We start from the raw sequence: 16602 nt of genomic DNA, 5'->3' as shown, positions 1-16602 counted from the left end.
ATCAAGCGGCTTTGGGGTTTTGGGTGAGCCGTGGGAACCCTGAAGAGTTTCAGCAGAGCGAAAAGAGAGAAGGAGAGGAAGGAGGCTGTGCCGATCCAGCAGGCTTATTATCCCCCTAGAAGTCAGAATCAAGTGTTAGGACATGCAGTTAATATCGAAAACGCCGGGTGAAGCAGCCCCAGTAATCGAGAACCAAGCGTCCAACTTTCAATGACTAGACTAGGATTTTCAATAAATAATTTGTTTTAATCAAAATATTTTTAAAAAAGGATCTGAGGGTGAGAAGCACCCACTTGCATGTAAATTACAGCTGTTTTTCCTAGGTAGAAATTACAGGTCAACGTAAGGACGAGCGTTTCTCTGGTGTTCTGGAGCTGCCCACGGCCGTGCGGGCGAAGGGAAAGGTTACGTGTGAGGCACGCTCGGCTCGACCGCCACACCCGTGGGACAATCACCTTTTCGGCTCGGCGGCGCCCTGGAGGACCCCTGTGCTGGCCGGGCCGGCGCTGCCGCGCTCCTTCTCCCGAGGCGTCGTCCGGCTCGTCGTCGGGGGAGGCCCAGTCTGGGGGGGGTGGACAGGGGAGAAACAATGGCGTGACGAAGACTCACTCCGCTCTCCTGTCAGAAACCACAGCACTGTCTGTCTTAGCAAAGCCACTGCCTTCCAAAGCACCGCCCCCATTCAAACTGATACCAATACTGAAGCAGAGCCAACCGTGTGTGTTTTTCTGCTGTGCTTCAGACAGCCAAACACTAAAACACTAAAAGGGTGGTGGTGATGATGATGGTAGTGAAGGTGACGAGAGAAATAAATTAAAATGACTTTTTCTGCCCTTGGACTGCCTCTTCACTCGGTCCTGTTCTACCTCCAGCACTCAATCTTTTCAGGAGTCCCCAAACCGCCATCTCTTCCCCTCCTCTCTGCTCTACCCTCACTGCATGGCTAGGGGTAGGTGATGCATCCTTTCTGCTTTTTGCCTGATGAATTTTGCATGCAATATGGCTAAGGATTTCATGCATGTGGTGATATGCTGAGTTCAGGCACCTCAGATGTAAGTGGTGTTACTGTGTGTGTATGCAAATTCATCTTCAGCCTGCACAGAACTCATCAGCTACTGCCACACTATTGACTAACTTTGCGAACAGCACAGAGTTGTGTTCGTGCCGCAAATCCACATGCTGTTGGTCAGCATTGGAAGATGCTGGCAAGCCCGTTTTCCAGTAAAATACTGACCAATGCTCCCACAAGAGCTGGAACAGCTACACTGGTGACACTACGATTATGTGCAGCAAATGAGATGCGCCTCAATAGTGTTTTATTCAAATTATTTCCATGCAATGAAACTCTGTCAAGCTGCACTGAGCATTAAAGCAACATGACTATTAAAAACGACAACCCAGTAAATCTGCCACAGCCATAAACACAGGAAAGGCACAAAATCTATTCAATTTTCGTGTGATTTATTTGCACATGCTGTTGTGATGCAACACACAAAAAAAGACTGTTCCTTTAGATTCTTATGTCTCGTGTCATGTTTTTGATCGAGTCAACTACCTTCTGGAATGGAACACAAGCACAACAATTAAAAAATGGGCGAAAAAAAAACAACAACAAAACAGTGATATATATATAATATATGGGTATTGTCCTAATGGCCTGAAAATGTCAGGAAAAGATTTTTAGTCCTTGGTGCCCACCCCTACGTGAGGTAGTGGCCCTCCTCTTGGCCAGGGAGGCGGAGCTGGATCCCGCCGGGGCGTCCGGGTCCGAGTCGGAGTCCAGCAGGTCGCAGTAGGAGCGTGGCTTCACGCCGCGCCGGGGCTGTTTCCGCAGCGTGGGGCTCTCTTCGTCAGCAGGGGGCGCCGACGCCGGCCGCTCCGTCCCCTCGGCCCCCTCGCCTTCGTCGTTGCTGGAGTGGCAAGCCCCGGCCGACAGTCGCCGCCGCTTCACGTAGGCTGTGGGCAAACGGGACCGGCTCAAGTAATTAAGTGGGCCTCGTTAACGCTTTGGGGGGCTCAAACTGCGCGCCATTTTTCAGAGTCACACTGACATCTTGTGGACGGACAGTGTAAAAGCACACGGACGTACCCTTGGGCTTGTAGCCCATGCGCCTCGCCTTTCGCTCTTCGATCTTAGCACACTTCTTGTACCTAGAGGGGGACAGACAGAAATTCAAACTGGTGTCCACCAAATTCTATGGATACAGAAGACTTCTCAAAATATGCCCATAGCATGTTGATGAAAAATCTGAAGACCAAGTGATCACTTTTTTTTTTTTTGCTTTTACAGTTCAATGTTCAGTTTTAATGAAGTATTTCAGTTTAAATTTCACACTTTGTCTTCTTGTGTTGTAAATAGGAAATTATAGGTGTAACATTATTTGAGACTGGCTCAAATAATTACACATAATAGCACTCAGCTATGCAGAGAATATATATTCTACCCAATTTCAATTGATATCCAAAATGGGAAATAAAAACACACGCTATATTAAAATGCAAACGAAACATGCAGTCCATAGGCACTGCAGAAGAAAGCTGACCATAACCACTGTATTTGGCAAGGCAGCCAGCCACTCACTGATGCAACATGTATAGCTTGTAGATGAAACTCATTCAAACAGAGCACACTCACTCAAATAATTCATAAGGATATGCTGCCACTGACTTTCAGTAAGGTTTCTGTGCTGTTATTACCCCTCATTCAGTCCAAATGATTCCAAAGTATGTAGGGTGAATGCCCAGTGGGCCTCACCCCATAGAGCAGGGGCTTTTAGAGGATTTATTCCCCTGAAGCTGATAGACCTCTCATTATTTCTATGTGATGACACAGCACAGATTATTTCTAAACAACCATGGCTTAAAACCTAATTTAATAGCAGCGGGTACCAGCTTTAGATAAACGGACCAGGCTTACAGCCAGGGTGCAGACATGGTTGAGATTAGAGTGTACGGGTGAAACTCAGTAACACTTACACGCAGCATTGGCGCTTGGTGTTGGGTCCCCCGAACTTGGGCTTGTCCAGGCAGTGGATGCACTCGCCGCAGTCCTCCTCGTGGAGGCAGCCCTTGCACCTGCCGCACCTGCGAGACCTCAGGCCCGACGGCCCGTAGTCGCCCTGATTCCGGCTGGCCGCACCCACCTTCCTGACCTTCGGGGTTCTGTGCTCGTGCAAGGTGGGGCTCTCCGGTTCTGAGGGGGACCCCAGGTCTGGCAGGGGGGAGAGAGGCAGGTCAGGAGAGAGCACAGATTGGCTGAGACACAGAAACAACCTTCATAAAGAACATTTTGTTCAATCTTGAGGATAGGGTTTTCCTGATATTAACACCAGCATGTCATTCATCACTGCTAACCACCAAGCTGACAATGAGATCCATCAATCAACCCAAAAAAAAAAGCAAAGAGCTTTGTGTCCTGTAGAATTGCCCTCTAAGGTCCACATAATTAGGCAAACAAACAGATGAGGGGCAAAACATTACCTTCTAAAGCTGGTGAGGGGGTGATGCCCGCTCTCTCATGGAGTGGCAGGGCGCTGAGTCTGGGGATATCATCGGGCACCATGGCGCGGGGCTGGCCCAGGGCCACAGCTGCTGCCCGGCAAACGTGCTTGATCCGAGGGCCACCCAGGGGCCGTTCCTATGGCGGGGAACGCGAGGGTATTGAGAAACAGAAGGGAAAAGCAGACAAACCACAACCAAATGAAAAACACACTGTGAATATGAAATCCATGTATAAAAGCACAACACAGGATACAAGGAGCATTGTGCTAATAGATTTGAAGTAATGTGAAATTGCAAACATTTATTTTATCTGTGAATAAGAAGCTACACTATATGACCAAAAGTATCATGACACCCCTTTGGTCTGGGGCTGTTTTCCATGGTTTGGGCTCGCCCCCTTAGTTCCAGTGAAGGCAAATCTTAATGCTACAGCATACAATCACATTCTAGATGATTCTTAGAAACCCCTAAAGTTGTGGGGAAGGCCCTAAACTGTTTCAGCATGGCAATGCACCTGGGCACACAGCGAGATCCATATAGAAATGGTTTTGTCGAGAATGGTGTGAAAGAACTTGACTGGCCAGCACAATCAAGTTCAAGTCCTGACCTCAACCCCATCCAAAACCTATGGGATCAATTGGAAAGCCAACTGCGAGATAGGTCTAATTGCCCAATCAGTGCCGAACCTCAATGCTCTTCCGGCTGAATGGAAGCAAATCCCTGCAGCAATTCTCCAACATCTAGTATAAAGCCTTCCCAGAAGAGTGGAGGTTGTTATAGCAGCAAAGGGTGGACTAACTCCATATCAATGCCCATAATTTTGGACGAGATATTGGATGTCAGGGGTCCACATACTTTTGGCCATATAGTGTATAATTAGAAGACAGGAATCTGGGGAATAGTAGCAATAAGAAATTAAATTTCAACCTGCTACATTGCTATTTGATGTCATTCAACATCAAATAAAACTTTAATCTGTCATTTATTTTTACACAAAGTGCACCATAATTTCCATTAGTTAAGATTTTCTCTCCTGTGAAAGTTCAACTTAAGACCTGTGTACACAGAATATATGGATGCTACTGGGTATTGTGTTGTGGCCTTTACCTGAGGAGAATAATTCTTTGATGTCCGGACCACTCTCCTCCTCTTCAACTTGAGTGAACCCCTATCTTGGGATCCCACACTAACAGACCCAGACAGGAGCTGAGGAAGATTTATGACCAGTCATTTTATTAACACGTGACTTACAGTTGCTGACTTCAGACTCCAAGAATGAGAATCCACTGCATATATGCTCAAGCACCACATACAGTCATACTGCCCATGTTTAAAGGACAATAGAAACTCATGAACTCATAGGCTACACAACCAATATAGCAAGTGTGAACCGTTAAATGGAGAACATTAAAATGAAGTGTGGACCAGAGACCCTCAAGGTTTGTGGATATACTAAGAAAAACAGTAACACTACAATGGTGTTGCACAACATAACACAAAATTCAATTAAACTTCAGTTCAAGAGCAGAGTCATAAATGCATGTTGTTAATGGTTTTCACCTGGGAGGTCTTCAACTGTTTCTGCTGGTCAATCTTGATTAGTTGAACCTTGGCTCTCTTCAGTAAGTGGAACATCTTCTTGTTGGCACAAGAAAGGGAGATTCTGTGTGTGGTCCCCTTTTCCTCTACCACTACCTGCTCCCGGTGCTCTATCTGGTCCTGTATTGGCTCTCCATAACCAAGGTTCAGAGAGTAATCTTCTCCTAGGGTAGAAATACATGTCTTAAGACAGATGTTGTGCTTTTAGGAGGCAGGTAATGGCTGTAAATCGAAGAAAATCTAAGAAATACCAAACATGCTGTTATTTTTCATGATACAGCTGCATTTAAATATATATATATATATTTTTTTTTTTTTTTTTTTTTTTTAAGAAAAACTGCAGACTCGTGAATTCAAAATGAAGAAACAAATATAAGCTTAGGAAGAGGTGAAGTATCAACATTAATTTGTAGTGAGCTCTGAGGAAAGTGTGCATCAATCTGTTGACCAAACACAGCTTGGACACATCCTACTTAGTAAACTGAAAGGGGCAAATTCTATGCAGAAATCCTTACGTTTAATCGTGTCTGCCGGCTTGAAGGAGCATGAATTTCCATCGGCTGTCTCTCCCTCCACCATCTCCTTCCCATATTCTGGCCCCTGAGGATTGGAACGGACATGCACCGCCACTTTCCGCACTACTCCGGGGGAATTAAGGTCCTCTATCTTAAGTTTGGTTTTCTTTCTCTTCTTTGTGCGTGAGAACGATGGAGTCAGATAGGGATCATGGGGCCCCCTTCCTTGTACACCCCATCCTGTTTTCTTAGCATATGCAGAGGACCCAAATTTTCTGCCAACGCCTTCCTTGACCTTCTTCTTCCGGTTCGCACACGAGGTCAGCTTCTTAAGTTTCTCATAGATGTTTAGTGCCGAGGGCTGGCTAAGCTTGGGAACCTTCTTCAGGGGCATAGCAGAGACAGTTGTGGAGTCTGAGGACATTACGTCTTTGAAGGACAGTTGCTTCATACTTTGTTGTGCATATGCCTCCTCTTCAGGATCCTCCAACACTCGCCACTTAAAATTGGGCTCTCGCAAAGGGGTTTTCCGCTTTCCAGATAGGCTAAGTGAAGTTTGGCTTTCAGCTTCAGGCCCTGGATCACAGTAGGTCTCCATGGTTTGGGACACATCGATGTCTTCAGATTTAAAGATGGGTTCCTCAAGATAGTCTTCATCGTCCAAAAAAGAAAACATGTCTTCCAGAGAACCATCTTCCGTTTTACTCAATGACCGAGGATGCAAGCTAAGGGGACTTTTTTTCTGAGGCATTCTAGATGGAAGCAAGGACATATCTTCATCATCCATGAACCTTTTTGGTGTCTTGATGACTCTGGAGGACCTGCCGCTCACGGCCATAGCCGAAGGGGAGTCTTGGACTGCACTTTGCTGGCAGTCCGTGGAGGTAGACTGTGATTCCTCTGCCATCACTCCTCCTTCAGACGCATCTGGGATCGGTTCATAAACGAAAGTGACAAACTTACGCCTATATCGCTTTGGCCCGTGGTTTGGTCGTACAGGCAGCTCTTCTGGCTTCCTTCGATACCCAAATAGTGATTTGCGTCTCTTCTGTTTGAATGGCTTTCTGATTCGCCGCTTTGGCTGTTCGGGCAACTCGGAGCAATCTCCCTCTTCAGTTACCTCAATTTTCATCTCCTGTCCATTGTCACCTTTTTTATTTGTCACAGCTTCAGATGTTGCCGATTCAATAGAATCCGTGCCCTCACGTTTCTGCCTCTCATCCTCCTTTGGTGAAGACAAGTCCTTTGAAACTCTAGCTTCATCAGTTAGCTGCTGTGAACTAGAGGCAAAATGCACTCCAGGACATTTCTGTGACTGAACTGTAGCGTGTTCAGCATCACAGACGTTCTGAACCCTTCCTTTCTGTGGAATATGTGGCTTAAAGCCGGCCTTCGGTGAGGGGATTAGGGGAGACCTGATCTCCAATTTATGAGATGGTGAGCCATTTAAATCAGACAATCTAGATGGGTCTCCTGGAACTTTGCTGGCATTTCCAAGAGGTTCATGTTCACTGATGTCACGATCATTCTGACGGATCACAAGTGACTGCTGCAAACCCTTTTGTTTGCTTTGTGAGGAGACAACCTTCAGCTTCAGTGGTGGTACAACATCTTTTCCACAAAAAATGTTTGATGGGGCTGCATCCTCTGAATGTGCTTCCATCATCTTTCTCAAACTAAGCTCCTCTTTGGTCTTTCCTCTTCTCTTAAATGTTTTCTGCTGCTTCTGGGAACATTTGCGTGGTCCAGCTGCTGGGCAACCAGCTGTGTTTTCATCCGTAATCATCTCTTCAGCTTTCCTCTTCTGTGTCATTTTACTAGACTCTTGCCTTTTGAGTACTTTCCCCTTGCCCTTTACCACTGTTAGGGTCCACACAAATTTGCTTTGTTTCTTACACGTCAACCCTTTCAAGTCCTGACCAGTGGGTCGAGCTCTGGCTGAACTGGCAAGCACAGCTTTGGGGTTCCTCACTCTTTTTAATTTTAAACCTGGGATACCGAGATCTTGATTCTTGCTTTCAAAGGCCAGGCTCTTCGTTCCTGAAAGCTTTTCTGACTCTGTATGTGGAATGTTCGAGGCATGTTGGTTTTGATTTCTCTGCCACCTCCCCTTCTGATTGCCCTTTCTGCTACTAATCTCCAAAGTTGAGTCTACTTCCCTTTCTCCCTCGGACAACAGGTCAGCTGTACTTTCCTCTTTAACAAGGCTTTCCGATTCTTCCATAGAACTTCCATCAGCTTCATAATTCTGGTTGGCTTTTTTATCATTTGTCTGCCCTGTTGCCTTGTTGACTCCAGCACTTGCCTCTGAATCCTTTTGTCCAAATTTTCTTTTAGGTGTCCCTCTTTTAGGGACAAGCTGAGATTTCCCCAAAGATTTTTTCACATCCACCCTCTGACCCTCTGAAACCTTGAGTTTCACCTCATTCCTTCCATTGCTGGCTTCCATTGCCTTGTCAGCAAAGCTCTTTCCTTTACTTGTAGCTGTGGCTCCTCTTTTACCATGAGCCCCTTTTACAAGAGTTTCTAGCTCACCAAGTTGCTTCTGTTTCTTTAACTTCACTTGGGCACTGGAGGCCTTTGGAGTTTGCAATTTCTTGCCTTTGGAGAGGAACTTGAGCCCTGGCAACTTCACGTTCTTCAATGGTTTCTGACCAGACACTGCTTTCTTCTTGACTGTCTTTTTGGCAACTAGTTTGACAGTAATTGTGGATTTTGCTGCAGTTTTTCCTGTACCCCGAGTCAAGGATGTACCAAGTTTTTTTGGGTTATTTTTAGAACTTTTGATGTCATTCTTCAAAGGTTTAGCAGCAACTGGTGTCTGCCTAGGTTCCTGAGAGGGTTTAGAGCCTTTTTTCAGAAATGGTGATGCAGGGACCAATTCTGTTTGATCTGATTCTGGATGAGACCCCTCTTCAACCCGTTTCTGTGATTCAATATTGAGGGGGTAACCTGAAAACAAAATGGGTCCAAAAATGTAATACCAACTTTTGTGAATTTACAGTTTCTTACAGTTCAGTAGTATTATTATAACATGTATAGTTGAGTTTATCTGCTTTGGTAGATAAAATCAGATAATTTCATATCTTCCACTTGCACAACCTTCCATCTCCCCCCCGTCTTCTCCTCAACACTTTGCATTTAATACAATCTGTATGTGTGTAAAATACCTTTCGTTGTCATATGTTATGTCCCATATAGCATAGTCACCGAGAGTTTCCAAAGATTTTAATGGTTTTCATACTTTAACATGCTATCGACCTTTCTAATTATTAACCAATTATTTTCATATTTTCCATTTTTACCAGACATAAATGGCAAATGTACACTGACTGCTTGTCATAGGATTTAGTCCTTGACTCCTTGGCTACAATCAACACTTTACCAAATAATTTAATAAAAGCCTAAGGGATAAAACAAATGCACCATTCTGACAAAATGCTGCTGATTTATTGCGACAAAAAGGAAATAAGAATGAAAATTGCATGGGCGATAATATCTGACAATAGACTAATATTTGGCTGCAAAACTTATAGAAAGTAAGAATAAGTAGAAACCTGCATATTTTGTAAATGTTTTTAAATATTTAACATTGAGAACTGACTAAACACAATCCATTACATTTATCAGTTTGCTTGGATGTAACTTCAATCCCTGATATTAATATCCAGCTATATCATAATGTTCCATTTCTATAATATTTGGATCATGAGTATGAGTAAATGTAATGAATACATTTAAATGAACTTCGTATTTTAAAAATAGTGTACTACATTATCATAAAAAAGTGGAACAGAATCAGTTTGTCAACCCTGAAGTAGAAATATGTCTTTGATCCTTCTTACTGGATTAATTTCGAAAATACCTGGAACATCAGCAGAAAGCTAAATTAAAGATTTGGTCATTTTACTTGTTATTTCCCATATCAGTGTGTGCCAAGGAAAAAATGACAAGAAAATGGTATTCTGGACTTTGACAGCTAAACTACCAAGCTGCTTCAAGCTACTTATAAGGAAGATTCAACACAGAGTTGAGCATTTCTCCTTCATTAAATTGAGGTTTTACATTTAGCACTTTTCTGAGTTACTTTCAACGCATCCATTTATTCAAACACTGATCTGAAACTTGCTTAAGAGATTAATTTTCACAAGGCGAATCTCTCCCAAGATGATGTACTTACTTTTGGAGGAATTATTTCCTGAACGTAGGGAATCTGTTCTGTTGCCTTCATTCTGTACTTCAAAGCCTTTGAAGTCTTCTCCCTGAAAGACACAAGCAGACTTCTTAGCTACAGGCTCAACAGTCCCAGGACTTGCACAGCATTGCAACACTTGCCAGGGTTCCACTCAGGGCTGACGTTCACATGATGCCAGCTTTATGGCATTACGCAACCATGGACCTACTATTTTTTCCCTGACAATTCTCCACAACAATCCTCAGGCCTTTTCTTTTCTTCAAAATTTATTTTGGCATACATAATGTTACCTATAAGACAAATTTCTCTTTTTAATCCAATTTTTTATCCAGTCCCTATATTGCCTCCTAATTTGCGATCCCCATCCAGGTTTGTAGGCCCATCTCATTGCTCAAACACGTTCCATTAATTCAGGAGGGCGTAGAAGAAAAGCACACATTTCACTGTGATGTGTATGCTGCCAGCCACCACTTTTCACACTACAGACCACCAGCTAAGCACACAGGCATTGCATCAGAGGAAAACATTTCATCTACAGAAGGCAGAAATGCTTCATCCACCAGAGGAAATGCACAAGGGATGAAACTGGGACACCCAGCCAGCTGAAACATTTTATCCCTTGGTGACACTATGGGCAACCACAGGCCCAGTCCCATTTTCCCATTCTAGTCTAGAGCTAGACTTACATGATTCCTTCTCAGGAAGTTAATCTGTAGATAATGATACTGTTTTTGCATCCATAAAACATGGACAGGTGAGCTAGACAAATATGTATAAGTAACTAACAATACTTTCGAATAGCAGAATATTGTAGCAGTGGACTTAAAGCAAATGAAGTCCAATGGGTGTATATAAATGCCTAAAAGTGAGGACTGACAGAAGAATGATAAAAATAAATGTGATAAAAGATGTGTAAACTCATAAGTATGAGTTTCAACCAGCAGTGACTGCCCTGTCTGTATGAGTGGTGATCAGTGAACCAAACATGGAGTTGATGTGTCGGCCATTTAACAACAAAGCTTAGAACAAATTGGGAAGCTGTAAAAGGACAATTCATGTTTCAGGCTGTGGCATATTACAGGAAAACAACTTCCCAGAAAGTACCCTAATATTCATCTCGCCAAGGGCTTGCATGACAACAACCAGAAACTACCCAATTTTGCCACTTTTCTCGAAGAATACCATTTAATTGAAGGTTATGAGTAAGACAATGTAAACAACTACATAATATAATACTGAATAGTAACTTTGAAACAAAGTACAATAATGTTTGCTATCACTTATTAAAACGTTTAAAGATGAGATGCATACTCTAAATGAATGTAATAATCATTTCACAATGTTTCAAATGTTTCAAATTCTGAAATTATATTAAATACAAATAGAAGTTTTTGCAGTTTTCAGGCCTCGTGAGGTCTTGACAAAATTAGATTCTATACATTTAAATTCAAATAAATATGATATGCTTGATCCAAGAACTAACCAAAACAAAGCTCAAAGCAAGCACTGGCTCTTCTATCATACACTCCAACCACCTTGTCACAACTACTGTTTGGCTAAAGGAATGCATCAACTTTAATATTGCTTTCCTCGCTGGATACAATGATGCCCAGTAAACCTGCACTGAGATATATCACAATGGGTCATTCGATGCCAGCTTAATCAAAAAAGAAACATTCATAACTCCTTTAAATTTCTAGGAAATGACTACATGACGATGAATTTAAAATTCCCCCTGCAACCTGTGACTGAAAATTCAACCCATGCTGACAAAGGCACACTGACCTAAAATATCATTCTGGGCTAACTTTAGATTAACACAACAGATCTCATATACACATCGATACAAACATATCCCAGTTCTTATCACAACCCATATGTGTTTGTTTTAAGGCAGGCACCTTGGGTAACTGGTCATCAGTACCATGTTAAGGTAATTTATGTTTGTCATGTAGTATGCAGTAATGATGGTTTTGGATGGTTCCAACCTACATTAGTAACAAAAATAAGTATTTCCCATGCAAGTTCGTAACTTTTTGGTACACGCTAGTGACACTGGAAGCATAACCCCAGAAATTTCAAGATCAGCTACTTGCACACAGAGGAAATAAGAAATGCCAGAGCTCATTCCATAGGCACTCTTCAAGCATCATTTGTAAGTAACCAACATTCAGTCCACAGAATCAAAAACATTTTGCTAGTTGCAGTTCTCATCGGATTCATCAAATGAATCTTGTCCAAATAGGTGGGCACACATTCAGACCTAAGTTAAAGTGACTAAACACTCAATATTTACAAATTATTCAGTAACCTTTCCAATCTCGTAAATACTGCTACTTTCGTCGAAAAAAAGTTACAGATTACACTGGTGTACGAGTCACAAGGAATCGATTAATGTCAGTACTCCATAATATAATGAAACTGATTTGCAATCAAAAACCCCAAAGACGTAAGGTCTTTGTGGCTTGCAGACAATGGTCTTCAGCAGGAAGTAATGTAAAAAGTTAACAGAACACAAAGAAAGATTTTACACGATTTTAAAAGATTATAGATAACACGTTAATCGAACTGTGCAAAATCCGTTTGGGTGTTATGGTTACTTCAGCTACACTTACTGCTGAACAATGCCTGCATGAGCCCGCGCAAATACAGCAATACATAGCTATTTAACACCCGAAATTTATCTACGACCGGGAAGACCAACAGTGGTAATTGAAATTCGATCATAACAGGCGATGCCCATCTAATGCCAAGAGTTTGGTGAAGTCCATTTTTGCCAGGACCACAAAACACGCCCAAGTCATTATCCTTGTCATAAAACCTAGCCGGCGTTAGCTAGCTACCAGTACTTGACATTCGGACAAATCCTATTGAAAATATATTAAATTCGCTCTACAACTTTAAATTAATATGTTCTAATGATGCTGACGGAACGCGGAACGTCAGTGGCCACAAAGCTTGCTCGCTAAATACACATTGTCTCAACAGCCTACCAACGTACTTCAGTAACGTTACACACAACCTTACCAAAGCATCAAACACAGTATACAATATTTACAATGGACATTGCCAAATCAAACATATCTATTTAGTGTTCATAATTTCAGTAAATTTAGCTAAGCAAAATAAATGACAAGTTATGGTTTCTCCTATCCTAACTTACAAAAATTAATGAGGGGCGCCATCTTGGTGCGCTTCATTTGTTTAGACTGTGTTACTCCCTAGCTACCTGTTGCTAGGAAAGTGACGAAGGCGCTTCAAACAGCACAAACTTAAAAAACTTATTGATGCGTTAAGTTAAATACTGATAAAATGTTTTATTATGCGATTCAAACAGCTAATTTAATTTGGTTCACTTGCTTAATATAATATAGCTAGCTAAACCCATTTAATTAAACTTACATGATAGATATTCACAAATAGCAGCATTAAATATGCAGCGTTGCGTGCCCACAAACACAACTTAGGTAGCTAGCTAAATGAATCAACTACCATTCTGAAAGTACATGCACAGCATGATAACTCACACACCCATGCTACACCCATTCCCGATTGCATTTTCCCTCTTTAACAAGTAAACTCCTAGGTTGGCAAATGCATAAACAAGCAGCATGTTTCACAAGTAAGGTGAGACACCAAAGACAGGACAAATCTAACCAACTCAGACTGGCACTCAGTGTATTAAGGTATCCAGCCAGTTAGGTCAGATTAAAATGCATTTCGTTCATATGCTAGTTAACGTTACTAATTTACTTAGGATGTATCTTTGGTTGGCCCCGCCCCTCGTCAGAGTCAGTGTCACTTCATCACATAGCATTTTAGTTAGCTAGCAGTGAGCTAACTAGTTACCCGTTTAGCAAGCAAACCAAAATAAGATACCCAATGATTTAATTAAGCCCGACAATAGGCAGCTATACTATGCAAATCTGTGGGCACAGTAATGTGATGTGCATAAATATAAACAGGAAACCAAAAATCCACAAACGTATAGATTACGTTCGACAAGCTGGAGTTCTAATGAAAAACATTTTCGCTCGCCCCAGCGCTAGCTACACAACGCTTGCTATCGCGTTTACAGATAAGGTTAGCAGGCAAGCTAGCAAGCGAAAATATTCAGGTAATTCCAACCAAGTACATCAAAACGTAGTTAGTTTGCAATATAACGTTCGCCATCGAACGGGTTTAAACAACGTTTGCATTACAGAGTGGCAATATCATTCAAGAAAATGGGTGCCGTTAATGCTAACCTCCTCACTGCCACTGGAACTGTAGCCGGCCTCTGCCTGGTGCTTGTGCTTCTCCACCATCCCGAGTAAGCGCAAGAGTGTCGGATCCTCATTAAGCGTAAGTCCAACGCCTGTGGGCCTCGGGCCTCCAGTTGCAGTTTCTTCATCTTCGGTCCGTAACCGACCGATCTGCAAACGTTTCTCCGAACGCAATCGGCTACGAGACGTCCATGGTCGACCCGGAAAGCGACCCCGAACCGAAACTGTAATGCTTGGACCACCGACAGCAGTCGCTGCAACTGACCCGCATCCCACTGCCGCCATTATCAACCTCAACAACAACAACGATAGAGCTTGGGGGCGAGACGAGAGGGAAAGGCGCGAGATAGGGAGGAGAAACCAAGAGCTTTCTGGGAAAATGAGTCTTTTCGCGGGTAAAATTAGAAAAGCTTAACGTTTGGAAATATTACCTGAAATAGAATAAAAATAAAAATCCACAAACAAGCTCAATATTATGCAGCTCTATTTTAAGTTATATATGGAGCTTTACTGTTTCGAACAGGGTTTAATTACTGTGTCTACTGTTTATGAATAAAACGATGTTCTCTATGAATTGCGCAGCAACTGCGTAGATCCAACGAACTTGTCATAAAATGGATGGACATTAGTCATACGCCATAGCTGGTTAGGCAATCTCTGTGCAATACAAGCCTGTGAAAATACGTGATGACCTTGCTATTCTAATACAGGAGAATGCATTCCAAGTCGAGGATACAGCAATTACTGCACTGCAGAAATCCAGTTTCAGCCTTGTAGATTCTCCGAAGAAATGCTAAGGTTTCGTGAACTGTAGCCTACTTTTGCTGCAGAATCTAGTACAGAGATACCTATTGCTACTTTCGAATTTTGCATGACCTGAACGCCGCCTATGTAACTGTGGCTGTAAAATTTCTTTATGAAGTTCAGTCACTGTTCATAACTAAACAACCCGTTCTATGACTGTTTAAGGTTAATAAGCAGTTTTCTTTGACATTTCAGTTATCAGTATCCCTTTCTGTTAGTGGTAAACGCCGGTATATCGACTCATGAACACAACACAAATCTTAGTGTCAAGTTTTTACCATCGTAAGGTTTTTCACTGTGTTTCTTTACTAGTGCACGCGTTTGTTTGGTATAACAGCGCATTTTACAATAAAACTAGGCCTTATGTCTGACAGAGGACATTTTAATGTTATGGGCAGTATCTTGTAAGAATGGCACCAAGTCATTCTACAGAAAAAGGAGAAACAAAATTGTACACAAATTGTACATTGACTTACTAATTTGTTGTATTTTATTGACAACATTAGCTGACCAGTGAACCCTGATTGCAGCGAACTTTAAGTTTCAGGGAAACAGTCTGATCTCAAAGGAAGTACACATCAACTAAGTAACAAAAAAGAGACGCACAGCACCATTGGTCTCGGTTTTCTGATGATTAGAATCCTGTTTGCAGCCAACTCAAATTCACTTCCACCACCCCTAGAGGACAGCAAAGTTTGTGTGATTATCTTAAATCATGATATAACTATTCAAATGTGGTATTTTTGGCCACTAGAGGGGAAGGTACAGTTTTAAATGAATGTAAGTCACGGTGTGCTTTAGGAACTTCAACCCAGGTGGTTCCACAGGGAATCACATGATGCCTTTGAATTTTGTTGTGCATCTTATTTATTTAATTCAGTTTGAAATTATTTTGTAATGCATGAGTTACTGGGTTTCTATCTTTCTATTCGTACCTCATTTTTTACATTTAGGTGTGCTTTCACTAACATTGCTGACTACAATCAATTAATGACATTAGTGATATTGCAAATCTAGTGCTTATTCATGAATACCTTTCTCTTGCCTTGAGCGTATATTGCCAATTTCTGTGCAAAAACTGTAGTTGGTTGTGTTATCGGTTTATGTGAAACTCACCTGGGTCTTTCATTTTTTTTACTGATTAAAACAGACCCAGTTTGCTCTTGCAAATTGGGTTTCTATTAACCTTGCAATTTATAACTTTGATCTGTAATTATTTTCCTTTGAAGCTTATTACAGTTGAAATATTTAAATTGGAGGTGTTCCTTCCTGCTGAATAGGTGTTCTCACCCTAAGCCTGCACACAACCAGAATATGTTGACTTTCCTTTCTTTTATTTTACCTTTATTCAACCAAGTAAGTTACTTGTTTGCAAAAAGAGGTGTGCTTACATCATGGGCAAGGAATACAGATGGTCACTGTCATTACACTCAGCCCTGTAACCCACTTAATCAATACAAAATACAAAAATATTTTTGCTGTTGAAGACCTCTATGTCTAAGTCTAAGTGTTTTTCTGTGTGCTGATAACCCCACTCCTTAATTTATTGATAATAATGAACTCTTCCAGTTTGTTTAAGAGAAAAAGACTCTTTAAAAAGCACAATTTATTTATATCTTACACAAGTGAATGAGTGTATGCGTAATGCAATGCTATTTGCACAGCAGAATAATTCTATTTATGATTTAAAATGTTATATGTGGGTAGCACTGTGGCCTCACAG

The 16602-nt window shown here is 41.9% G+C and overlaps 1 protein-coding gene across 5 annotated transcripts in view; it reads right to left on the bottom strand.

Moving 5' to 3' along the window:
- The window catches only part of LOC135261526 (histone-lysine N-methyltransferase 2A-like), a 34706-nt gene extending 20296 nt beyond the window's left edge, over positions 1-14410 (bottom strand). For 4 of the 5 annotated variants that reach the window (XM_064347932.1, XM_064347934.1, XM_064347933.1 and 1 more), the window contains exons 1-10: positions 14058-14410; positions 9796-9877; positions 5616-8567; positions 5062-5264; positions 4609-4707; positions 3481-3637; positions 2977-3211; positions 2090-2151; positions 1699-1956; positions 456-562 (exon numbers count right to left, since the gene is read on the bottom strand). In XM_064347932.1, coding sequence (XP_064204002.1) covers positions 456-562; positions 1699-1956; positions 2090-2151; positions 2977-3211; positions 3481-3637; positions 4609-4707; positions 5062-5264; positions 5616-8567; positions 9796-9877; positions 14058-14360 — 4458 coding nt within the window. In that variant the 5' untranslated portion in view covers positions 14361-14410. The remainder of the gene's footprint in view (positions 1-455; positions 563-1698; positions 1957-2089; positions 2152-2976; positions 3212-3480; positions 3638-4608; positions 4708-5061; positions 5265-5615; positions 8568-9795; positions 9878-14057) is intronic. The other variant, XM_064347936.1, reaches the window with a different exon arrangement.
- Positions 14411-16602: the final 2192 nt, after the last annotated feature.

This window comes from Anguilla rostrata, chromosome 8 (assembly GCF_018555375.3).
Source record: "Anguilla rostrata isolate EN2019 chromosome 8, ASM1855537v3, whole genome shotgun sequence".
In the NCBI taxonomy this organism is placed as follows: Eukaryota; Metazoa; Chordata; class Actinopteri; order Anguilliformes; family Anguillidae; genus Anguilla; species Anguilla rostrata.
This window is presented reverse-complemented; position numbering and strand designations above follow the sequence as displayed.